This window comes from Dipodomys spectabilis, unplaced genomic scaffold, assembly GCF_019054845.1.
Source record: "Dipodomys spectabilis isolate Male_0828 unplaced genomic scaffold, ASM1905484v1 ptg000017l, whole genome shotgun sequence".
Taxonomy (NCBI): domain Eukaryota; kingdom Metazoa; phylum Chordata; class Mammalia; order Rodentia; family Heteromyidae; genus Dipodomys; species Dipodomys spectabilis.
In genome coordinates this window covers 8,321,259-8,348,462 of record NW_024870694.1, presented here as the reverse complement: position 1 = coordinate 8,348,462, position 27,204 = coordinate 8,321,259, and the positions used below count along the sequence as shown (strand labels likewise).

Genomic DNA, 27,204 nt, shown 5'->3' with positions numbered 1-27,204 from the left:
GTAAGTGGAAAAGAACCAAGTCAGTGAGTAAGGCTCTGAGTTCAAACAATAGTATCAGGATAAAAAGGCACTTCACGAGGTTAATCTGGCATCACTGTGCAGGTAGGCTGGGCAAAGGCTGACCAAGGGAAGGCCAGGATAAGTTTTTGCAAATACTCTAGATCTCTGGTGATGCGAGACACATACAGGAAGGGATGGAAAAACAATGGTGGCAGAGACAAGAACTCTGGAGAATGGACTGCCATAAAGTATGAATAAAATAAGTCAAAGTTCACTTCATATCTTCAAGGCTGGGAAGCTAGGATTCGGACACCAGAAGGAAGAACTAAATTTGGAGGGGGAGAAAAATGTTTGGTTTGTACCATTGAGTTCTGACACTAAGAGGTGAAATTTGATGATCCCAGAGGAAGATGTTCTCTAAGAAATCCCTGATACATGAGAAGGACTCAAATGCAGAACAGATGGAGAGACAAGGAAGTCCCCCCTGAACCCATGTTGCCAGTGCAAGCATCTCATATATCCACCCGGACCTCTTAAACTTTTGAGAGGGATGAATGACAATGCAAATCAAGGAGAGGATTCTGCTAGTAAGCAGGAGTTCCCCAACACATACTCTTTCTTCCGGGCTGACTTCCGCTTCTCTTCATTAACTTCGTGGTTGGCGTCCCGTAGTTTGACCTCACGATCTGAAAGGCTTGCTGGTATGATATCTAGTTCCAGGTCTTTGTTATCCTACATGAGAGGGATCACAGAGGTCACCTTGGGGAAGCCTTAGGAAAGCAACTCATCAGAGAAAGGGAGGTGGCCAAGCACATACATTTAATCCATATGCATCCATCTTCCTTAGGCAACTCTTCTTTTTAAATAAGGAATATATGAAACATTCAGGTCAAATGTTTAGTGCTAGTATTCTTAGCCACAAACAGCTATTTCCCAGAGGCCTTTGGTCCTGATTAATTCTAAACATGCACACACATAAATTAGTCCAAGATTGGTTCTTTAATAATAAATATGAAACAGAAACACAGGAAGGCTTCAAAAGCCTTTCATTTTTCCAAGGAAAATAACCACACTATTTTTATTTAAACAAGCAATTTCCCTTGGAAATAGAAAGATAAATGACTGAACAATGACTGGGCCTTCTAATTGCTCATCCCTGACTACTTCAACCATCATTTGGTATTTAGACATGATGGAACCCCTTAGGAAAAAACTCAGGGGCTGGGGGAGAAGTAAACAGCCTTAACTATAAGCTGCCCTGCTTCAGATGATGAGCCTATTTAAAGATTTACAAGTTAAAAATCCTGGATTAAATTGCCAGGCTGTATTTAGATAATAAGTCATAGGTTCCTAACCTCTTATGAAGAAGAGATTAAAGTCAGTCTTCTTTTGCTTTATAACAAATAGTACCTTCTTTCTGGTAAAATATCAATAGCCTTTGCCCAAACTGCACCCCTTATTCTTGAAAGAGCATTATTACACATACCAGGGACTCTAATCATCTGCTGATTAACATAATTGAGTAGACTATGGTACTGATGAGAACAAAATAAAGGGGTTAGTCCTCAAGTTAATGGCTAACTCTAAATAGAAAGAAATTGCTTTGTAGCTGGGCCCTCCCCGCTCCTGGCTAGTCAGTTCTGAAATATACACAGAGTACTAACCCTGGGGCTAGGGGTGAATAAACTGGCTCTAGGGATCAATGGTTCAGAAAGACTCTTCTAGAAATATTCCTCCACAGCAGTAGAGCAGTGGTAACAATGGGGAAGGAGGGAGGACACCAAGTGGGAAGCACCCTGTACCCACCTCAGTGTTGACACCCAGAGCTTTCTCCAGAGAGTACCGGTACTTCCCCATCCTCAGGGAGAAATCTCGGTAGTGCTTGTCCACTGTGGTCACCCATTTCCTTATTTCTGTAGCATGAATGTGGCCTTTTTCTACAAAGCTATCAGCCAGTTGGATTAGAAGCTTCACCTTCTCCTTTGTTTGCTGCCCCAAAAGATAGACTAAAGTTATTAGATGATATTATTCATGCTCCTTCACTCCGCGTTCCCCTCTCCTCTACATGACGGCCATAGGTAACCTCAGAATCTGATGTCTGGGTTTGTATTTTAACCCTTGTCAATCACCAGCTGCATAGCCTTGAGCAGATTATTTAAATCCTCTGTGCCCTCTCAGTTCCCTCGCTCAGAAAATACGTATTATCATAGTATCTGCATCATAGAGCTGTTGTGAGCATTAAATGAGCTAGGAATACACAATGCTTAGAACAGTAGCCACAGTAAGAATCAGGAAAGCCAGAAATGTTAACTATGGTCATTACTATTTTTTTGTTTTATTGTGTGTGTGTGTGTGTGTGTGTGTGTGTGTGTGTGTGTGTGTGTGTGTGTGTGTTTGTACCAGTGTGTACTGGAGTTTGAACTCAGAGCCTGGCATTCTTGCTTGGCTTTTTTCTGCTGAAGGCTGAGTGTTCTACCACTTGAGTCACACTTCCACTTCTGAAGGTGGCTTTTTATTGGTTAACTGGAGACAAAGAGTCTCTCAAATTTGTATGCCAAGCTGGCCTCAAACAGCTATCCTCAGATCTCAGCCTCCTAGATAACTAGGATTACAGGCATGGGCCACTGGCACTCAGCTAATTATTATCACTACTGACATGAGACTCTTTTAAATTAAAATAGCACTTTTCTGGTTTACAAAGTATGTTATCATCACATTTGAGGCTAATTTGAGACTTAAATTATTCTTAGGAAGTAGGTGGGGGTAGATGGTACAGGTATTTTTGAGCCACAGATGAAAAAGTTGAGGATTAGGATTCATGTTTTGAGCTGGTCCAAATTCACAGCAGTAGTAAGTGACAGAGTCTTTCTGCCTCTGATCCTTTGTCCCTAATTCTCTCCCTTCTCTGTATTGGCCAGAGGTAGGCTGTGAACATTATGTAAGTTGGCCTATGCTCAGAACCAAAGAATTTCAAGCAGCATTAAGAGTAAACTGTCCTTATTACATCAGGGGCTTGTCTTTAGCTCCCTTTAGAGGGTTAGAAAAAAGGGACTTCTACAGTGATAACTAGGTAAAATACTGACATACATTGGGTTAATTTCATTTCTAGTATGTAAGAATTTATAAAGCAACTACTCTGTCCTACAACCATGTACAGGGAGCTGTGTGGATAGGTGTGGGAGGGGGGTTAAAAAAAAGGAATAAAAATATATTCATTTCCTCCCAAACAATCTATAATCTCTAGAGGGGACAAGATTGTCACACAGAGTAAGTAATTTAGGGCATCATGTAATTGAATGCCAAAATAATAAGCATGTATAGTTAACAACATAGGAATTTTTAAATGGAAACATATGAAGGTAAACTGGCATGAGAATATCCAAAAGGTAAGGCAAATGGGACTCAAACCGGATAAGAGTTGATAGGGAAATGGTAGGGATTTCACAGCAAGTAAGTACTTGCTTATCTTCTATCGTAAGTTTGGACTTTGAAACTCTAAAAGCTATCTGGAAAACCTTTTTTCCTTTACATAAAGAAAATGCTTGATAAGAAATGTACTCACTATCTTGCCCATGTAATTGTAACCCCTCTGTACAGTATTTTCACAATAAAAAAATTAAAATTAAAAAAAAAAGAAAAGAACATTTAGTATTCTTAGAAGGAAAATTATCTTTCAGGCTGGAAGAAAAGAAGGATAAAACTTGACCCATGCTGCTATCTAGTTAACCAAGGGAAAGTGAGGCAGGATATCACTGGTGCAGTAGTTAAAAAGAGCCTGTCTTTACTATACTACCTTTGCCTCCAGATTCCCCACATCATCCCTCCTTTGTGGATGGAAGGCCTATCGATAGCCCGTCCCATGAAAGATGGACCTTTCCAAGAAATACCCAAGAGGTAAGCAGTACATTTTTCTGCTACATGGCTATAGGGAGACTATGGTTACTCACAAAGTAGGGATAAAATAGGACTAAAGTAAGGCTCTAGAACATGTGCTGCAGTGTATGTAGGATGGGCCATTAATGTGTCCTCCCCCTCTATCCTCACCAAAACTCTCACCCTGGGGAAAGCATCTGCCATGTTCAGAAAATGACGTTGAAAGTAGGGAGCCCAAGGTGAGAGATAAAAGTGACACAAAGAAGGGGGAGAGCTAAGACAGATCAGATTTTCATTCAACCCACGGTCTTCAAATCCATTTCTGGCTGTGAAAACAGATGGAAATCAGACTTCCTTCTGTGATAGCTTCTCTATCACCTCAGCGTGAATAGGAATGCAAAAGTGTGTGTGCATGTTGTTCCTGAGAGACCAAATGTGGCTTATTAGCAGGTTCTGAGGCCAGATGAAATAGCCAGGAAATAAGAAACTCTTCTGCCAGATGAACCCACGCACAGTAGCTCTCCTTTTCCTTAAGAAGGACTTTGAAGCCATTTGAATTTTAAGAATATGTGAATGTGTGTAAATATTCACTCATGTGGCATATTTTTATATTGATACATTTTTTGCATCAATAGGCCTGAAAGAATATAGTAGATTCTAGAACATGGAGCATGATGATGATAATTTGGAAGTACAATGTATAGCTTACAGTTGTACTTTGGGAAGTCAAAGGGTTCAAAGGAGACAATTCTAAGCTCGCTTTCCTCCTTGTCATGGAGGCTGTGTGTTTCCACTTACACAGGCAGCTTCTGTTTCCTTAATGTGAAGTTGGCCAGCATGGGATGCTGGGTGGATGATGTGGGGAGAGGTCTGGGACACTTCCTACCTTGGCAGGCACTCTGAACTCCCCATATTCTTTCAGTAGCTCCTGAGTCTCTTCTGTGGTCTCTCCAGTGGAGGTATGTGTTGAGAGGTAAAATTCTCCTGTTTCTTGGATCCAGTCCAGTGCCTATGGAGAAAACATTCCCCAGTTGGCAGGAGGGAAACAGCATAATACAGGGAAAACTTTACAGTTTGGGACAATGTGCTGGACCTAGGAAATGTGATAATGTACTTGTCAGCCTTCCCCTGAAATGAGATGTCCCACCAGCAAAGCACTAGACTAGGGTCTGTTCTATGCCAGGCCTAAATCATCCAAAGATCTTGGGGAGAGTGAGCACCAAATTCCTCCTCACAGCTCCTGGCCCTATACTCAGAGTAGAGTGCTTGGTAAATGTGAATTACTAACAAGTGGCAGCCTGTTTTCTTCATCTCTTTTCCAGTCTGCTTGCTACTGTGCCCTTTGGTCCTCTTGATTGTTGTATACTCCCAGAACTAAGAGAAAGCCAGGGAAAACTCGACATACCTGCTTAGCACTGCGTTCAAATACCACATATTGCTGGCACTGGTCTAACCGCCGCTTCTTCAAGGTCCAGAAGTGCAAGACACGATTTTCTCTCTGCAACAGCTCACTCAAGATGGCTGTGGGGCAAAAGAGGTAAGCATAGTCACCGGAAAACTCTGGGTGAAGCCCCAACTGCTTCAGCCCCATGTCTGTCAAGTATCCTTAAAGGACAAGTCCAACAGCAGCAGAAAGAGGACAAAAGCTGGGTACCGAGATAATTTGACTGAAGGGGGCAAAATCCCCCCTTTCAAGAGATTAGGGTAAGACCCTGTTGTTGAGGATTTCATAAATTAAGGAGGAAGAATATGCTAGTATCGTACAAGTGACCCTGATTCACTTCACACTAGAATCAGTCCTGGGTTGGAAGAAATCTTAAGCTCCAGTCTCTAAAGTAACAACTGATTTGGTTGGCCCCAGAGCCTAAGGAGTGTGGATTGACTTTGCTAGGGCTCCCGGGCATTCCTTCTAGAGTTGCTAGAAGACAAGCAGGAGTTAAGCAGAGGAGAGAGGCTGGGACAGCTTATGTCAAGAACCATCTTCCTGGCTCTGCACCTTAGAGTTTAACATCAGAGCTTCCTGAGCACAGATGGAGGGAAACTGTGCTGGAATCATGTTAACATGCTCTCTCTAGGCTCAAACTCCAGGTCACTTCGGATCTGATCCTAAGGGAAGTTGATAGCTGTTTCATGTTGCCTGCAATGATAGTAAACATGAGGATACATACAAGGCATGTACCGTCAGGGACCACGGTGGGCATGGAGTCTGTTAGTTCCCCACATGCTTCCACTGTAGCTGGCTATCAAAACTGATTAAAAAATTATCTTTAAGTTGTTGTACACAGAAGTTACCACTCAACATGTCAATTTTAAATATCTATTTTGATCAATATTATCTGTTTTATCATTCTTCCCCAGCCCTCCCAATCCCACCCCTCTCCTCAATTTTCCTAGTTTCACAGGATATGCATTAAATATTATGATTGCATTCTCCTTGGCTTCCTCACTTCCTTCGTCTAACCCCTTCCCCAAAAGACCCCCTCCCCATCTCAAGTACCATCCTCTGGTATTCATTTTGTCAGAGTGTGAATTAGTTTTCCTAAGGAGTTATGCCATTTGAATTCTCCCCTGCATATACCGCACTTCAGTTAATACTTTTGTGTATACTTGCATTATGTCCCTTTATGTATTTACTTTATAAATTAGATCTAACTTCCATCTACGAGAAAACATACCAGAATTCATTCCTTAAGGTTTTAAATAGTATGTTCTATGCTTGAGGAAGCCAAATTTATTTTGCATTATGCCTGCCTCTTGCTTCCTGCTAATTATGTTAGATATTAATAAAATACATAATAATGATATGGACTATTAATATTTTAGCACTCACTTGGTGTTGGGTATATATATGTATTTTTTATCATACCCCATGATGCATGCACCTTTATCTTCCTCATTTGACAGATGAGGAAACTGAGGCTCCAGGGGTCCAGGTAACTTGCTCAGGGACATTCTGATAAGAAGAGGTAGACCTTGGATTTGGGGCAAGTCTATTTGGCTTCAGAGCCTACAAGCTTGTAGCCACTCTAAGTTCCTAGGGTATAAATTACACACTGCCATGCTTTCCCAAGATGCACAACCCAAACTGAGTGTATATAGAAGTTTTTGTTGTAACTCTCACTCCCAGTTTGCTTCTAAAGGATAGAATTTATTATGTTCTGTTTTTTTTTCCCTTAGGCTGAGAGCTTTCATGAGTCCCAGCCACACACCACTACTCCCAGTGTGTGTCTTCATTATGTAACTTCTTCCTTCCTTCCCAGAGAGGCAAGGTATACCTTCTAACTCCCTCACTGACCTCTGGTTTTGGCCATGTGTGTTACTTTGGCAAACAATTAACAGACTGGATCCAAGTAAGAGCTTGAAGCATGCATGTGGACTTGATCCTGTTTTCTGCAACACAGCCATTCCACTGGGTAACTGTTGCTCCTTCCACTCAGGTCTCAACAAACAGACAAGAAGCTTACCATAGGCAGGAGCCATTGCCACCACCTGAGGCACAGATGCATTTGCTAAGCCTAGCCATGAGAGGTAAAGCCCACCCAATGTCATCTGAACAATAAATGCTCACAGCGTTACAACACTGAATCTTTGGGCTAATTTGCAGCAATCTTTGCTCCCATAACAAAACCCTGAACTATTTAGCATTGGCTTCAGATCCAGGCAGCAGGTGAAAAGGAAACAGGGAAGGAGTTGCAGGTCCTGATTCTGCTAGGTATTCTCATTGGGTAAGGACAGGGTAAGTGACTGTTCTTTTTTCTTTCTTTATTTCTTTTTTTAAAGTCTCTTGGTCTGCGATTCAGAGCTTTTTTCACTGTAATTCACCTCTGTACCTCTGTGATGGTTAAAGGAATCAACCTAAATCAGCCAAAGATTCTGAAGGGATTCGTTTTCATTTTTCTACCTTGGTTTTCACATGGGCAACCACCTGCCCTCCTTCAAGAAGACTTAGGGATTTCTGGCTCCCTCTGGGTGCCTGTCCTTCATCTTGCATACACAAGTGTAGGTGGGGGTGTGGTCTCTCAGCAGCAGCTGGCTTCGCCCAAGCTGCCATCTGCATTTTGAAGTCAGAGCATATGTTCTGAAATGTGCTGAAGGAGTGGGGCACATGATGTCAACCTCCCACATGGCCTCTCAATCAAAAATGCAATAATACATCTGGGAAAGGAACCCCACATCTTTCCTCTCTGTAGGAAGCTTGATTCATAAGTTTAATTCTTTCCAATGGCTCCTGATCTTCCCAATTCTTGAGCTCTCTGAGCATGAAGGGAAACCAACCTAAAGCAGGCTATAATCCCCACATTGTCTGTGATGTCTCCAGGCTTGTCCCCCCACCTGCACTTCAAGTCGGCTCAGGTCCTCTCCCTAGTCTAGATCTCCAGAATTGTATTTCTGTATGTTAAGAAGTGGACATGTGTTAAACTCTCTACCCACTCAAAAACCTCATTTCCACACGTGAGATAATAAGACATGATAATAATGCATGATGATAAGACAGATAATTTAAGCATAACATGATCAGACAATAAGTAATTTAAAAAGTTATATGTTTTTCACATAATCATAGACTGTATAATTCTGAGAGATAGAAAAGATTGTCTAGAATTATCCTTGCACACAAATTGTCTGGCTAGTGGAAGGAGATACAGGTCGTTTAAAGTCTGGTGGGACCTGAGATTCTGGTTTTATACAAACTTCCAAGTGATGTCAATGCTGCTGGTCTGGGGACTACACTTTTTTTTTTTTTTTTTTTTAATTAAAAAAACTAAGGTTTTAATATCTTAAGCAATAATTGACAACTTCAGGGTTAGATGGAGTTGCTCCCAGGTTATAAGTTACCCTAGTCCTATGCTATTCAATATTATAGTCATGAGTCACATGTAGAGATTCATATCCTAATTAATGTACATGTGAAAATGGAACTAATAACTTGAAGGGATGGAAGAGATGAGGAGAATTATGCAAAGGGTGACACTATGTGCACTGTGCAATTAGGTACAACTACTTAAAGATAATTAAAACCTTAATATTAACTAAACATAAAAATTTACTTCTTCAGGTACAATAGTCACAATTCAAGTGCTCCATTGCTATATGTGACTAATGGCTACTACACTGAAGACTGAAAATGCAGGACATCTTTATTATTACAGAAAACTGTACAAGTCCAGTGCAGGCCTGGGGAATTCTTTTTGCATGTTGAAAACTAACCATGAAGCCATGCTATGATGGCTTGTACTCATAATCCTTCAGTAGGATCATGGTTCAAAGCCAGCCCAGGCAGGCAAGTCCATGAGACTCATCTCCAATTAAAAAATCAAAAGTGAAGCTTTTGCTCAAGCAGTAGAGTGCTAGCCTTGAGCAAAACGTTCAAGACAGTTCCCAGGCCCTGAGTTCAAGGCCCCAAGACAGGCATAAAAAGTCAAATCAAAACAAAATAAAACTTGACAATGAATCACCACTTCCCATATCATCCCATCAGACTTTGTCTTCTCTAAGGAGAAGTATCAGGTAATTTGAGATTGCATGAAGACTAGACACAAAGCTTATTGTTGAGAAAGTTTCTGTGCTGCTGAAATGAATGTGGTCTGGCATGTCTCTGACCTTTTACTTGCTGTTCAGGTCCCCGAGTATGGCTGGCGACACTGGGCATGCTGACGTTGTTCCTGTGGATGTACTTGAGAAACACTTCAGCATTCCGCCGTGCCAGGGTGCAGGCCTGAGAAAGACAAAGGTATGAGATCCCAATCCTTAGTAGTTGTATGGAATCCCAAGAAGGAATACCCTTTATCTACTTCTTGAGAGGCTTGAGGATGTGATGGTGATAGGATGCTGGAGGAAACTGAGGGGGCAGAGCTCCAGAACTCACTTCTGGATCATGGATACTCCAGTTCCAATTCAGGAAGCTCATAGTCTGAACTTTTCTTTTACCAAGAGTTACCCTGTACCTATTCCTTTTCAATTTCACATATAAATAAGAAATCAGACAAATCCTTTTTTCTATGTGTATTCTGACTTGGTTTTACTAGTGTTCACCCCCAGATGGGCTTTCTCTTCCACCAGAATGTCTTTTATGTACCGTTAATACAAGTCCAGTGAACATAAGCCCAGTTTAACAATAAATCTTATTTGGACTTGCGTAAGTATATTTGGTAAGTATAGTTACTTCCAAATCTAAATGGAAATTCCAAGATCTTTCAAACTCATTTGTCTGCCCATCAAGTCCTCCTTATGTAAGTAACAAGAATACACACTTTCTTTAGTGGGAATACGAATCTCCATGAAAGAATAGGTTCCATTATGCCACACCTGAACTCTCAGTGCTACTGTGAGTGACAGGAGACACAGGAGACAGGTCATATTATCCTGATTGTACTGATGAGTAAAACTGCAATCCAGATAGGGTGGTTGGCAAGAAGTAACTCAAGTCTAGAATCTAAGCCCACTGACAAGAACATTCCACTTACAAGATTTCTCCAAATATATTTTTCCCCAATTGTAAAAGTAATACTAATTTTAATACTAATATACTATTTTTAATTCATAGTTTCTATAATTAAATTATCATTAGATCAAATTGTTAATTTTCAAAAAGTTCTTACACTTAGCTTGGATCTCACAAATTATATAATGAAAATGATCATGTATCATAAAATTAATTTAAAAAGCTATATAATTTTATGAGTACATTAAAAAATAGCAACATAGGCTGCTGGGATACTGGTAGCAGCCTGCTGGTGGCCCATGGGCACTGAAGCTCATGCATTTGACAGCTTGGTGGTGGTTGAGAGCCAAGGAAGGTGAAATGGATCAAGTAATGTGGACAGAGAACACCACAGTGTCTGTGGGGCTTAGAATTACCACAGGGATGGGGAGTTTCCCTTGAGTGCTTTAGGACCATTTGGAACACATTATTCTGAGCAGTTTTTTCCTCCTTCCTGTTTCCTCTTCCTCTTGTTACAAAAAAGCATTTAGTTTTATAAAGGAATACCTTTACAACTCTACATAAAGTCTTTGGCTTTTTCTGTTTTGTCTTAAACATTGTTTTGTAATAGGGAAAAAATGTGAAATTACCATAAGCCCTGTATGGGAGAATTTCTATTTGTACTAACAAGAGCTGATTGTAAAAGGTTCTGACTAACAGCAGGTACAGACCAGATAGCTGAAAGGAGGATAGGGTTTTGGAGCATCCTAAAAGAAAAAGCAAAGGAGTAGTCAAGAGGAGAAAATCTCTACCTAAAAAAAGAGCTAGTTAAGTACAGAATTGTATAAAATTGAATTTTGTATCTTGGTAACATGTCAGGATATAAAAATCCTCTTTGCCGGGCTGGGAAGGTGGCTCAGTGGTAGAGCGCTTGCCTTGCATGCCTGAGGCCCTGGGTTCCATTCCTCAGCACCACATAAGCAAAAAGAAGAAAGCCGGAAGTGGTGCTGTGGCTCAAGTGGTAGAGTGCTAGCCTTGAGCTGAAGAGCTGAGGGACAGTGCCCAGGCCCAGAGTTCAGGCCCCACCACTGGACTTCCCCCTTTCCCCCACAAAAAAATCCTCTTTGCCTTTCAGAAACCTGAGAGAAAGTTGAATGTCAAAGTCAGAAATGTGAGGGAACATGGAACTTTCAGATCAGTCTGAACAAGATTCCATTGAGAGGATCAAAGAATATATTAGAGACACTCAGGAGGACTTCCCATCCCACTGCAGAGCTGGATTGGACTTCTCCCCTCAGAGGCTAAATAACCTAGGAAAGGTATTTCTACCTTAAGATAAGAAAACAAACACCATATAATTATCACTTACCTTTATTGGCCATTGATAATTGCTAGACTGACAAATAATGTCTAAATTTACTGTTTTATTATTATTTTTATCTAAAAGTTTGCTTCATCTATTTATTAAAGATTTATTATAATAATGTTTAATATCTAGCCTTATATCTTCCAACCAATAAATAATTTTAGGGTTCAATAGTAGAGTATTAGCTTACTGTACATGAGGCCTTGGATTTGATTCCTAATACCACAAAAGAATTTATGAAAAGCAAATTTATAAAGGAAATAAAACTTAATAAAAGCATGTAACAACATCCATAGAATATCAGGATGTTTGAATATGGCAGCAGTAATGGTGCATCCTAGTTGCTGATGGTATCAAAAGTGCCAAGAGAGAAACAACTTTTTGAAGTATAGACTTACGAACTTTCAATGCTGTCTCTCCAACCTTTCTCTCTCTCTAGATAAGAGGCATGGGAAGTCCATATGAAGTGTGAAAGGCAAAAACAAGGCTAGAGGCTGAGACTTTGTATGACAATGTGCTCTGACCTTAAGAAAGGCTTCCTTCTGTTCCAAGTGTTTGCTGATGAGTGGAATGACGTGGTCGATCTCTGCTGCTGGCCCCAGTTTATCTCGCCCACCACACCAGTCCTCATCTCTCCGATATTCTTGTTCTAAACTCTCCAGGACACTGCACACCTAATGAATTATGGAGGAAAAGACTCAGTAAATAAACTGGTCAGCAAGTATTCTCTGTAGACTTTCACTCACAAAATCCTACATAGTGACATTTTTCATGAGAAGCTAGTCAGTAGATTTTGAGTGTGTGCACACTCCTATGATAGCTAAGAGAAGTCCAGGAGACAGTGAGGAACCTGTATTTTTGGCTCAGGAGACAGAATGTGATTGGATTTGGATTCTGGAATTATCTTCTTAAAGCTGTTGGCTGAAGACTGAACTATAGGTGTTGATGACATCACAAGAAATAGTACAGAGAACAAGAAAAGAAGGAAGACATTTAGGGAGCTTCAAAGTTTTTTGTTTTTGTTTTGGTTGTTGTTTGTTGGTTGTGGGCTTGAACTCTGATACTGGGCGCTGTTCCTGAACAATTCAGCTCAAGGCTAGTACTCTACCACTTGAGTCACAGCACCACTTCCAATTTTCTAGTGGTTAATTGGAGATAAGAGTCTCTCAGACTTTCCTTGCTTGGGTTGGCTTTGAATAGTGATCCTCAGATCTCAGCCTCCCAAGTAGTTAGGATTACAGGCGTGAGCCACCAGCACCCAGCTTTCAAAGGGCTTTATATGTATTATATTTTTGTAATTGTATGATGGCCATGAATTACATAGAATAACAAGTGGATTTAAGGCAGATACTGCACTTGTCCTGCAGTAAGGAGCCTCAAACTAGAGGTAAAGGAGGAAGTTGCCTCTGATTTGTGGCCCAAGAGCAAAAATCAACTTCCTCCTTCCTGAGAAGAGATGTTCTGAAGCCCTGACATAAAATAGTAATATCTCTAGGCCATCTATTTCAAAATGAACATTTACTTCTGGGGAATAATACATTTGAGATGGCCTAAAAGACAGCTAAGGAGCTTTTCAAGTTCTAAAAAAATGAGGAGAGGCCATGCTGAATGACCTTACAAATGACCTCAGAGGAGAGCAGAGCATTTGAAAGGGGTTTCCAGAGGAAATTCAGTTAAAGTCTTACAGTGGAAAACTCAAGGCAGACTAGAATTAGGCTGCAGGTGAAGATACAGAAAGTAGACACCCAGTAGAGCACTTGTCTAGCATGTGCAATACCCAATATCCACATTGCTAAAATCAAAGAAAAACAAAACAAAAAATAAAAAAATTAAATTTCTGTACTTTCTTTGAACAGTCTTTGATTACTTGGCTGAATACAGCAATAGGGGAGAAGAGCTATAATTATCTTTGGCTTCCTCTGAAAAAGTCAATCTTTTTTTTTTGTTTTTTTTAAATAAAGGATGTATCTTTGGCTAGGACATTCACTGAGCTATGAACTGAGCTGAAAGTCTCAGGCAGAGAACCTTCATGATCATACATGAGATCTCCAGGTGATTTGTCTAACCCTTGCTCTCTTTAAGTAAGATGTGAAAAGATATGGGCAGGCTCATGTCTTCAGATAAAACAGATTATATATATATATATATTATATAAATTTAAGGTCAATCTGGGCTACACAGGAAAACCTGGTCTCAAAAATAAAAGCCACATGCTGGTGGCTCATACCTGAAATCCTTGCTACTCAGGAAGCTGAGATCTGAGGATTGCATTTTGAAGCAGAAAAGTTGGGCAGAAAAGTCTATAAGACTTTTGTCCCTAATAAGAGATAAGAAAAAGCCAGAAGTGGTAGTTGTGGTCTAAGTGGTAGAGTGCTAGTCTTGAGCACAAAGAGGCTCAGGGGCAGCACCCAGGCCTCAAATTCAAGCTCCAGGGCCAGCCAAAATAAAATTCTTCTTCTCATTATTAATAATAATAATAAACACCAAGGAAAAAATACCTGACAAATTACAAGTATCCAGAAACAAGACTAGTTGAGATTTGTTGTATTATATGATTAGAGTTAGAATCAATCTATTTTGGAGTTATAAAAATTAGTAAAAGGGGCCGGGAAGGTGGCTCAGTGGTAGAGCGCTTGCCTTGCATGCCTGAGGCCCTGGGATCGATTCCTCAGCACCACATAAGCAAAAAGAAAAAAGCCGGAAGTGGCCCTGTAAGCTCAAGTGGTAAAGTGCTAGCCTTGAGCTGAAGAGCTGAGGGACAGCACCCAGGCCCAGAGTTCAGGCCCCACGACCGGACCCTCAAAAATAATTAGTAAAAAAAATTAGTAAGCATGAATGATTTAATTGGTAAGGGAGCAGAAACTCAGAGAGGTAAAAAAAATTCTTTGACAAGGTCATTTCAGGGTCAAATTTCTGACTATTAATCCTGTATTCTATCATCTTCATTATTTTGAAGCATCTCAAATGGAAATTTGTGTATGATTAGATATTATCTCTTTTTCCATATACATATACCATTGTTGAAAAGATTTTCCTTCATTCATTGAGTTGCTTTGCCAAATATCAACTGAATGTATATATGTGGGTATTCTTTTGTAACCTGATTTCCTTCCATTGTGACTATTACTCCAATATCATTCTGTCTTCATCACAGTGATTTTAGAGCAAGTCTTTAAATAAGGTAATATAAACCCTCAAACTTCCTTCTTCCTTTTCCTTATTGTTCTGGCAATTCCAACGTTTGCTTTCTACATTTTTTTTATCATATAAATCTTAAAATCAGTTTATTAATTTCTAAAAGAAAAACACCCTCAGAGGACTTGGTTGGGAGTGTGTTGGCCTTATAGATCAACTGTGGAAGCTCTTTATCATCTTAGTTTGAAGTCAACAAAGACATCATCTTGCTGAAACAACACAAAGGACTGAGAAGTATAGGGACTGGCTATTGCTGGAATGGATGTGTTTTATTTTCTCTGAAGCAGACTTTCCCATAGCTCTGTAAGCCATCCAGAGTGGAAAGTTCTCTTACCTATTTCTACTGGGGAATAAATCAAATGAGAAAAGTATTTTACACTGAATAAAATAGTTCCTGCTTCACATTTTTTATTTCATGAAAATAATTCCAAGACTGTATCCTAATCATTTAAAAGAATCTTCTTGGATCTAGTGCTGCTGGCTCATGCTTGTAATCTTAGCTACTCAGGAGGCTGAGAGCTGAGGATCCTGCTTCAAAGCCAACCTAAGCAGAAAAGTTCATGAGACTCTTATCTCCAATTAACTTGAAAAAACTACAAGTGAAGGGCTGGCTCAACTGGTATAGCTCCAGCCTTGAGGAAAGAAGCTGAGAAAATTTTTCTTGGGTCATTTGTGTATTAGTGTACAACTATAATGGTAATGTGGCTGAACTTTCTTGTCTCTATTGTACACACCCACCTTTTCCCCCCACAGCTGCACCCTCTCACCAATGAGGTCCTAGTTTCTCAATGACAGAGGACTGTGTTTCCTCCATAAGACTGGGAGCTCCACAGATGAAGAAGCATGTTTTTCCAGCAGAGCATAAATATCTAGTTGTGGTAGGTCATATTATTGTCCTTTCTTAGCCTCATAGAAGGCATTATCTCACTGATATTTGTTTGACTATGGGATTGTTTTGGCCAATGGGATGTTAGAGAATGTAACAGAAGCAAAGAGTTGGAACACCCTCAACACCAATAAAAGATGTTAGGCTCTTGTACTTATGTTTTGAACAACAAACATACCTCTTCTGTTTTGAACAATAAACATACCCCCTTATAGTTGTGGGTCAAGGACAGGAGACACAGAAACACATCTGTTCACAAGGTGAACTAGGAAACTAGATTTATCAAGCTTACCTGAATTCAGTTGAATTCCAGATACTTAAGCAAAAAAAATGCTGTTTTCTTCCAACTACCAAGTTTTTGGGGGCAGTTTGTTATATAGCATTATTATAGCCATAGCTGACTGATAGATTGCTTACATTTAGCATCCAACATATAAGAAAATTTATGCTTCAAACATGCTACATAGATCTGATAGACAACAAATCACATGCTCACTACTACAATGCAAAAGATGACAAGGAAGTCAACTGTGGCGTTTCAGGAAATCGTTCTTTCATTCTCAAAGGGTAGTACTGAGAAGCCTGGTTCCTTATGGGAGTTGTACTGCTTAACATCAGCCCCGAATGTCCCACAGCCCTGTCCCTCACCTGTTCAGAAGTTTTGTAGAATGCCACAGAGGCATTGACCAGTTTCAGCCGGTCTTCCATCTTTAGCATGAGCTGCTGCCAGTGGAGGGCCACCTTCTCGGCGCATTCCCGAATGGCATCAGCATCATAGTGGCCAGCCTGGAGCAGAGCCTCAGCTTTCTGCTGTACCTGCAGGGCACTCTGGTGCGTCTTCTGCAAGGAAGTGGCATGAAAGAGGGACTGGGCACGAGGGGAGGAGAGAGAGGTCCATGGGAACAACCCAGGTGTGGTAGGGGAGGGGGTGGAGTGAGGCGTGAGTGGAAAGATGCAGAAAAGTTAAAGAGCTTTAAATGACTGATCCATTGTGTCATGATGATTAATACATTATTGTTTCAAAAGCATATTTTAAAAAGAATAGCATATATTTTCATCCACTAACTCTTAGAACTTTAACTCTTAGACCCAGCCCTTTCTATTTGCATCACCTGGATTTTAAAAATATTTTGGTTTCTGAGACAGAGATCCGAAGTTGTAAATCTCATTTCTGATCGACATATTAAATGTTCTTTTCAAATCTAATCAAAGGAGGTTACTGCTACTGTTCCATTTTGTAGGTCAAGTGAACATGTATATTAAACACAAACAACAATGTAACCATTTTAAACACTGATAATCATTTGAAAAGGATTCCAGTAGAAGGAATAAATTTGCTGGGTTAATAAAGCTGAAGAGTAACCTCACACAGCCTCCATTAGTTTCCTACCAGAGGAACAAGAATGCACAGGCGATTCAGTTCAACAGATAACTCTCCTTATTCACATGTACTTGTAGGACATATGCATACCTAGGACAGACATCTGATTTTCATAATGCTTTCTGATTCGATCTAAATATGCTTTGTATTCTCTGAGTTCACAGTGGGGAGACCAGGCTGGTGGCAGGTAGACAGCCAAAATGCTTTCCTAAGATAGAGCCATGATGTGAATGACTCCTGTGAAGATGTCAGAACCTTCTTGACCTGCAAGAGCTAACAGCATTGTAACTTCAACTGCTTGGGATCCTTCCAGCAAAATGCTGTGGTACAAATTTGGCCTTTGTATTTTTGGAAAGCATAGCTCAGCAGGCAGTGGAGGAGGACAGCTTAAAGCCCAGAATCAATTTCTTAACTCCAGAATCAATTTCTGACCTTCTCGGACAGGCTGTGCTCAAGGGCTAGGGCATTTGGCACTTCTTGGATCTGAGAATAATCTCCAAACTTTACCTATGCCTACTCCCAGTCTCTTCTCACAGACTCATGTCATTTTCTTTCTTTTATTTTATTGTGAAAATACTGTACAGAGGGGTTACAATTACATGGGCAAGATAATGAGTATATTTCTTATCAAGCATTGTAGTCATGTCATTTTCCTTCATATCTTTCCCAGCCTATCAACACCTGTTGGCTTTACCTCGCTCTCTCCTAAATCTGCAGTAGTTCTACCAGCACAACCTCCTCTAGGAGCTCAGACACTTCCTACTGCCAATCTCTATCCTAAGGAATACATCAGCATTGGGCTTTTAATCTGCTTTAAAGCAGCTAGGAAAAGTAAACTAAGGGATAGAGGCACTACAAATCCCTGGTTTTCTTTCCCTGGTTTACTAGCACTATTTTCTGTTTCCTACTACATGAAGAGGTAGCAAAGTCAACCCTTGATTTTGTTTCCTTCAGTAGAGATATTGTCTGTTTCTCTGGTTTCTGTTGTCTCCTCCTTACACATGACTCCTCAGTCTTAGCGCTTCTTATTCTCATCTTTGTCTTCAGATGCTAGGAAGCTGCCTGCACACCTCACCCTGGTGAGCAGCTCTCAGTCAGTCAGTCTAGCTGTCTAGCTCAGGTCTACTTGCTGTAAAGACAGTTTCAGCAGAAGAATATTTCTTCCTAGAGAGTGGAGGGACCCTTGCCCCTGAATGGGAATGGCTTTCACAGTCCACCACCTCGTCAATATCTGAAGTAGAAAGTCCTTTCCAGTTCTCTAGGTCACCTGCTGCTTCCTCCATTCTTTCTCCTTCCTAACTGGAATTGCAACTTGACATCATTCTTGGCTGTTGATTCCCACTCCCCCAGCCCAGCCTAGCTCAGCCCTCACCACTTCATACATAGATTGTGGTGGAAGAGACTTGGCTGTTTTTCTTGGCTTCCATTTACAACCTGTCAAATCCATTCTTTGCATCTTTCCTTCTTTTATCATTTCCTCCCTCCTTTCCTTGCTTTCTTTTTTGTTGTTGGTGATGCAGAGCAGTGAGCATGCCAAGCATATGCTCTACCAGGAAACTACAGTCCAAGCTATCTTCCCCCCCCCACAGTTATCCACCCTCTTTCTTTCCCTCCCTCCCTCCCTCCCTCCCTCTCTCCCTGTTCCCTCCCTCCCTTCTTCCTTCCTTCCTTCTTCTTTCCTTCCTTTTTCCTCTCTTTGAAGGTACTAGGGTTTGAACTCAGAGTCTTATGCTTGACCAGCAGGTGCTTTGCTGTTGAGCCATGCCTCCATCCCTCTTTTTTGGTCGGTCATGGGGCTTGAACTCTGGGCTTGGGCACTGTCCCTGTGCTCTTCAGCTCAAGGTGAACGTTCTTCCACTTGAGCCACACGCCACTTCTCCTCCATCCTTCTTTACACTATTTATTTTTTATTTCTTGACAGTACTGGTGATTGAATTTTACGACTTGAATTTGCAAGGCAGGTGCTCTACCACTTAATTCTATACCTCCAACCATGTTTTCTTTGGTTATTTTTGAGGTGGAATTTCATTTTATGTTTATTGCCTGGGCTATGATCCTCTTTCTGTGCTTCTCCATGTTGCTAGACAGGTATATGCCACTGCACCCAGCTACATGATTGAGATGGAGGCTTGTGAATTTTTATTCCCAGGCTGTCCTTATTTCTACCTCCTACTTATGATACCCTCATTTCTGCCTCCCAAGCAAATAAGATTACAGGCTTGAACCACCATGCCCAGCTGCACTGATCATTTTTGAGATAGGGTCTCACTTCTTGACTAGGTGTACACCTGGGCTATGACCATTCTATCCTTTGCTTCCCATCATAGTTGGGATGACAGGTATGCACCACTATATACAGCTTCTTCCCATAGAGAGGGAATCACACAGACTTTTCTGCCAGAGCAGGCCTGGAATTGTGATCTGCCTTATCTCAGCTTCCCGCATAGTTAGGATGACAAGCATGTGTCATCATGCCAAGCTATAAACTTTTTTTAGCCAGCTGATCTTCACCACTAAACTCCTAATCTCCTACTTGTAGGAGTTGGGATTACAAGTGTGAGCTACCAGTTCCCATCTTACCTTTTACATTTCTGATAGCTTCATTTAATTGCATATAATAGAAACCAATTGCATTAAGTAATTTATCCTTCATAGCTTTAATAAATATTCAATTTTGTGACAAGTATCACTCCTCTCAGTTCAAAATCCTCACTAGTTCCCTCATTGCTATACAGTCCAAACTTCAGAGGGTGTCATTAGAAGCCCCTTACAATATGACCTCCAACTACTTCTGTAATATAAACTACACTTCCTTCCAAAACTCCTGTGACAACACACCACATATTTTTTCCCTTTGCTACTTCCTTCTTCCTGCCTTTAGTAGATGCCTTCAGCTCCTCATATCTGTGTCCTAGCTTTCTTTGATACTTGTTTCAAGTCACCCTTCCTCAACGAGGACAGCTTGAGACTCATAAAAAACTATTCTTTTCTGAACTCCTCTAAGTTATTCACCCAAAGCTTAGCCTATTCTTTTTACTTAGAGGATGAAACTCTCAGGGCAAGGACAGTTTAGAAAATCATTTAAGTAGTTGCCATTTATGCAGGGAATGCTATGTGCTGGGCACTATGATTATGCATATATTTTGAGTTCTCCCCACACTAGATGGATGCTATTATTCTCATTTCAGAGGTTAAGAAACTGAGGCTCAGCTGGTAAAATGACTTACCCCAAAATACGCAACTAAGAAAGTGATGAAACCAGGAGTAAGACAGATTTGACCTCTTCCTAAATCTACATTCTTTCCACTAATCACACTGCATAATTTTATATATAGGACTAGAATGGTATTCATAGTATTTCTCAGTCAGGTTTACCAAAGAAATGTCAGTGATTATGATAATTATCTGGCCTTCCTCAGTATTTAAAACCAGCATATAACTGTCATCATCAAACTGCTATGATGTCTTATTTTAGCTCTAAGGAGCAGCCTTGATTTTACTAAAATTAAGCCATGTAATAAATTCTCTTCTTTACTCTGAAACTCATTATCATTTAATAGTGTTGAGGTGTCCTTCCCTCTTTAATTTCTTAAATGATAAACCCTTATCCACATGGCATAATCTTTGCTTGCTAAGCTTGAGCTATTATTTTTGCATTTATTTCTACTCCCTATTGTCTAATCATATTGAGTGTTATATCTTTTTTTTAATTTTATTTTATTTGTGAACATACTGTACAGAGGGGTTACAATTACATGGGCAAGATAATGCATACATTTCTTACCAAGCATTGCAGCCTCCTCCTTTGTTTACCCTTCACCTCCCTTCCCAGCCTCCCCCCTCCCCCCCCCCCACCCAATGAGTGTTATATCTTTAAGACATGTATTATTGAGGACATTAATATGTAGTAGGGAGTATGCAGAAGAAAATAGAACTGAATCAATCAAATTTACCACCCACTTCTAGCTTTCTTGGCATAAACTTATGTTTAAACTGCATAAGAAGATTTCAAATAAAAGTGGATTTCAAAATTGAGCTTTCGTCTATGGAGTTCACAGTTTCTGGAAACATACCAGCTGTATCTTGGGACATTAAAAAATAATACTCTACTTTGCTTGATAAAGCTATGCCTCTTCTACATGTTATGTATGGCCCTCCATTCTGAATGGCTCTGGGAGAAGGTTTCCTGAAACAGCTACTTCAGGTGAAAAATCTGACCTTCAGTGAAGTCAACTTGATGAAGACACCCAAACAACGGTGAGCAGATGTCCTCATATGCCCCATATAATTCCAACACACTGATTTTCCTGGTTTAGTTATTAATAATTCCCCTTTTCACATTTAGGTGTCTCAGTTTGCTCAATAAATTATGTCATTATCGATAAGATATTTTATTTACCCTTACAAGAACCCAGTGTTCTTTGTTAGGGCCCAAGAAGTCAAATTATACTCCAAATTATGCCAGCGATCATTTAGGTTAAGACATTTAGATGATTTAAGTTAAATCAAACCAGACTAATACTTACACTCACTTTAAAACCAGTTACATCACCCGACATATTTTCCTCCTGATGCACAGCCTGGTCTAAACTTAAATTTAGAGAAAAGCATGGACCACCTGGAGGAGGAGCATATGCTGAAATTCTGGTTCTGTTCTTATTATTCTATCTATGTTGTATACCCTGCTTACCTCCCAGTCCCAAAATAGTACAGAAATTCTATCTGCTCTGCCAGGCCCTCTTAAGACCATAGACACCAGCCTTAGAATTGCCTCTAGTTCAGCACCAATTCTAAATACTTGATCAGGTTGTACCCCTATAGAAACTCAGGACTGATTACGAGATATTCAAGCTTAGCTAGTCCTTACTCTGTAAGGATGTATTTAACAGAAATCCATTCATAATGCATATGCAGGTAGGTAGGTAGGTAAGTAGAAGTCAGTCATATAAATGACACTATGAAGACATTTATCTACTCTTTCTTGCCAGCCCACTGAGATAATCAAGCATGCCATGATACTTGGTCTTACTTGTCTGAAATTTGATTAAGGGACTGGAGATTTAATCACCTGACAAGTTATATAGAGCTTATTCAAGATGAATAAGGAGGTCGACAATGACAATGACTGAGAGCTGACATTGTCTCTGCCTAACATCTCTCACAGTTCATGTCATGCCTCAAACCTGATGATTAACCCTTACTGCTGCCCATGCCTATGGGAATTTGACCACTGTGTGCCAATGATAACCCTAGTCTGGATTTTTCCTGTACTGTCAATAAATTGGAACACTACTGAGGAATGCCAGTAAACTGCAGTACAAGGATAGACCGTGAATGATATTAAAGCTTCTCTCCTCTGGCTAGTCCTCCTTGGAAAATTATTTCCTCATACTGTAGATACAACATGTATTTTATTTTTAAGTCTCAGATCCCAGATAGTATTTCTACAACTAGTAATGGCTCCTAAGAAGATATCAAGTATCTTGGAAACTTTCCATGATGAATGGAAAGTTCATTAATGTTAAGTATGTTTACACATAATAAGATGGTTCCTGCAAAAATTAAATGTCTGAATTCAATCATTATTTGTTTAAAAATGACTAGCAACCAGCTGGATTACTTTATTAAAAGACATATTTATGGATATGGGTGGTTAAATTTTTATTATTTTGCCATATTGCTTATATATTATTGTCTAAAATTCACACTAATTTTTATAGAAATAACACCTTTACAGTTCTTACATACTAAAAAAAAATGGGCTAAGTTTTACACTGAGCCACAAGTTCTCACTTTGTTCTCATTCTTTTCCCATTGGTACTGAACTTGTTTCATTTTTTAATAGAGTTCTACATCCCATTTCCTAGTTTCCCTCCCATAAGGCAATCAGCTTAAGACTCTATGGGAAGGAGAATGCCCTAGTAGAAAGGATAATTAAAGGTGTTATTTAAAGAAGGACAATGTTTATATTAGATTATCATAAGTGAAGTTTTATTTTGCAATAGGCTTTTTCAAAGTCCTAGATGATATACTTCTGGTTTATTCTTTATGAGTTCTACTAGCCTTAATATCTGGTGCAAATCTCTTCAAAGTTCATGGTCCTTGTTAAAAGGTATACTCTGACCTATAAGCAAACATTTAAATAGCATCCCAATTCACTACTGATTTGTGCACTTGCTTACTCTCAGTTCTGAATGAACTTCAGTTGGAAGCCATTTCAAATCTTTAAATATCTCATCAGGAAAAGTCCGTCCAATCAAAAATATCAATGTACCAGGCCTTAAAGGTGGAAAGCATCAAAAAGCAACTAAGATTCTCACTTGTAGTCAGTACTTGGCTTCTGATGCTGGGCCTACTTAAAGTCTTGCACTTGCTTCTCCATCAATACCTAGTAATAGGGAGGCTCCTTGGGCCATTTCACTACAAAGAATAAGAGCTCCATCACATGAAGAAATGCCCACACCTCAGGAAATCATCCTTCCCAATGAGTGAAGTAAAAAAGGGAACAAAAGGCAGCATAGCCAGATTTGGGTGTTACCTCGATGGCCAGTTGGAACTGCTCATGCTCCCGCTGTAGCTGCTCTGCTTCAGACAAAGAACTGGCATTGACCAGGCTGGCGTTGAGCATGGACTCTCCATTTCGGATCCACCCCAGGACCTAGGGAGTTGGGGCCAAGCATACATGTGAATGGATCGCATAGCTTCCTAAGACCTGTTGCTTTCTCTAAGGACATTTCAGTTAGAGGGCTTTTATATAACTTCTGAGGACAACAAGGATCTTTTTTTTTTTTTTTTTTTATGAAATCCCTTTGTACTATTAATGGATCTTTTTCTTTTTTTTTTATTGTGAAAATACTGTACTGAGGGGTTACAATTACATGGGCAAGATAATGAGTACATTTCTTATCAAGCATCGTAGCCTCCTCCTTTGTTTCCCCTTCCCATCCCTTCCCATCCTCCCCTGCGCCCCCACCAATCCTCCCCGCTCCCCCCCAACCCCCTCACCAAAGTTGTAAAGTTCGTTTTCAACATAACGACTGACAACAAGGATCTTAAATGGCCATCTCACCCATATTCCTAAGCATCTTGTGTCACAAGTATCATTTTATATTTCAACCTCATTCCCATATTGCATTCTCTCTTTAACACCCATGTCCCAATTTCTTTACATGCTCCATTATTTTATCTAGTTGTACTATATTTGTATCTAAAGTGTTTTCTGAAACAGAGAGAAATAGTATAAGTAAATAAACTCCAACTACTAGTATCCTCATTTTAAGGCCTAGTTCAAATACTAACTTATTGAAATCTTCCACACCTAATTGCTCCTGTTGGAAACAATCTTTTTTTCTCATTGAGCATGGCCATATTCTTTTTGTATGTACCACCTTTAGAGTGCTCATCACAGTCTGCTTTATTCAGTCATTTTGATATATGTTTCATCTTCTCCCTTAGAATGTAAACTTCTTGGATTTATCATAGCTTACATAGCGCCTAGCACAGGAGTGTACATAGTAATGTTTTGAAAGTAATGGAGATTATTGGAGTCACATTTGAAAAGTGGGTCCAACTCCTATACCTTACAAAATAGCCAAGACTAGACAGGCTTGAGCCAAAGGAAAAAGGAAAGGGAGAGCATGAATAATTCATATATTGAATCATTAGAAAAAGGGAGAGTCAACTGTAATCAACTTCAGTTATTCAGAGGTTAAGGCTAGGCTGAATACAACTTCTTGGGACCTTGATGAGTACTGGGGATGAAGGAGAAAACTCAGGAAGTATAGAGTACAGAGGGAAACAGCTGGCAGTCTAGACAATCGTAAGTGAGATGGAGATGTGGTTGACAGATGCATTGTAAATAATCCAATGGAAGAGTCAGGCTCTGAAAACCTACCTAGTTCTGGTCACTAGAACATTGTCATATATCTTAGGGAGCCTGAAACTTTTGCTTGGTGAGGAAATAAACTTCTTCTGAAATTTCATTCAGTAAATAACATCCATCTGTTACCTCATATCAAAGGAGAAGACACCATGATTTGTTTCAGATTTGCTTTCAGATTTTTTCCCTTCAATGTTCTTTCTTTCTTTTCTTTTCTTTCTTTCCCTTCCTTCCTTCCTTTCTTCCTGTCATGGGGATTGAACTAAGGGCGTGGGCACTATCCCTGAGCTCGTCATCTCAAGGTGAGTGTTCTACCACTTGAGCCACAGTGCCAGTTCCAGTTTTCCAGTGGTTAGATGGAGAAAGAGTCTCACAGACTTTCTTGCCTGGGCTGGCTTTGAATTATGATCCTCAGATCTCAGCCTCCTGAGTAGCTAAGATTTTAGGCATGAGGCACCGGTGCCCGGCTTCCCCTTAATTTTTTCTTGTGTGAACAACTAGAAACAGCCCATAACTTAGCCTGTCCCATAACTCTCATAGGTATCTTGAAAATTTTCTATCTGGACATAAAATGACTGATGCCTTATTGCATGTAGATAACATGGGGTGAAGGAATAAATCCTGTTGGAGTTGGACTACTTGGACTGAGATGTTAATTCATAGCCAGGCTAGCAGATTGTAGATGAGATACCAATCTATACATAAGTTAAAGGTAATAACTTCTCAGTATGTACATGTGAAATCCTTGTTGCCTTTGGTAGACTGTGGATAGCTGGCTAGAGGTACTAATGACAGTGAAAAGCTGCCTGTAAATGTGAGTATATGTGTTCATAGGCTCCTTGACTAAATGATTCATCTCTTTGAATGGAGCTGATAATGTATTATTTGAATGTATATAGTTCACTACTTTATGCTTAGTTTGGAGATTCATTTGTGGGTGTCAGAAAAACATTTTCATAATCATTCTCCATCTGGGCCTCCTGAGTCTTGCTAGAATATTTTCCTTTCTCGTTCCCGCCAACTGGAAACATCATGTGGCCATGCTAGGGGATAACCATTTAGTAGCTTTTCCTTTTACAATTGCCATGGATTCAATTATCCCTCCTCCTCCCCCCTTCCTCCCCTTCCTACTCCTTCTCCTCCTCTTCTTTCTCCTCCTCTCCTCCTTTTTGTTGTTGTTGTTGTTGTGAGGCTTGAACTCTGGGCTTGGGTACTGTCCCTGTGCTCTTCACTTCAAGGGGAGCGCTCTACCGCTTGAGCTATAGCACCACTTCCGTTTTTCTGGTGGTTTATTGGAGATAAGAGTCATGAGACTCTTTCCTGCCTGGGCTGGCTTTGAACTGCAGTCCTCAGATCTCAGCCTCCTGAGTAGCTAGGATTTCAGGCGTGAGCCACTGACGCCCGGCTCCCCCTCCTTTTTAAATCACCCTCTATCCTTGTATATTTGTATTTCCCAACTGCTGTTTATAAAGTCATTCTAGTTATAAACATTTAACTTTAGGAAACTAAAAATGCATAGTAGTTTATATGTATGGCTTCAATTTAGGGTAATGCTGATCTCCATGAATAAGTCCGTTGTGGAAGAAGTGGCATAGTACAGAAAGAGCATGGCATCTGAAGTCAGAACAATTCACTTCGTTACTTATTTGGCAAAATCACTTAACCTCCTTAAATCTCACTTTTTTCACTTGTAAAATAAGGATAACTGTACCTTCCCTTTCTGCATTACAAGATTGGTGCAGTATACTGGAAAGGTAAAGTCATGATGATGATGATGATGATGGTGTTGCTGGTGATTTCCAGTTTGGAACAAAGATGAATAATTGGGGATTTCCAGTTATAATTCTCCCAATGATAAGGGAAAGATGTAGATATATTAGGTATTCTTAGATAGATTATTAAATATATTTAGATACATTAAATTAATATATTTAGATATATTATATTTATAATATATATAATATTTATATATAATATATTTATATATTATATATTTAGATAAATATATATTTACATTTATATATAAATAATATATTATATATTATTTATATATTATGTATAATAAATAATATATAATCTATTATATAAATATATATTTATATATAAAATAATATATAATATTATTTATATATTATATATAATATAAATAATATATTCAATTAATTTGCAAGAGCTTATTGGAACATTATAAAATAATATGGCT

The 27,204-nt window shown here is 39.7% G+C and overlaps 1 protein-coding gene across 2 annotated transcripts in view; it reads right to left on the bottom strand.

Annotated features, from left to right (window-relative positions):
• LOC122097505 (kalirin) overlaps nucleotides 1–27,204 on the bottom strand; it is a 470,035-nt gene that overhangs the window by 55,505 nt on the left and 387,326 nt on the right. The window contains exons 16-23 of one of the 2 annotated variants that reach the window (XM_042668072.1): nucleotides 23,661–23,780; nucleotides 16,390–16,581; nucleotides 12,185–12,334; nucleotides 9,475–9,589; nucleotides 5,279–5,394; nucleotides 4,760–4,882; nucleotides 1,807–1,989; nucleotides 614–732 (exon numbers count right to left, since the gene is read on the bottom strand). In XM_042668072.1, coding sequence (XP_042524006.1) covers nucleotides 614–732; nucleotides 1,807–1,989; nucleotides 4,760–4,882; nucleotides 5,279–5,394; nucleotides 9,475–9,589; nucleotides 12,185–12,334; nucleotides 16,390–16,581; nucleotides 23,661–23,780 — 1,118 coding nt within the window. Of the gene's footprint in view, nucleotides 1–613; nucleotides 733–1,806; nucleotides 1,990–4,759; nucleotides 4,883–5,278; nucleotides 5,395–9,474; nucleotides 9,590–12,184; nucleotides 12,335–16,389; nucleotides 16,609–23,660; nucleotides 23,781–27,204 lie in introns of both variants that reach the window. The other variant, XM_042668064.1, reaches the window with a different exon arrangement.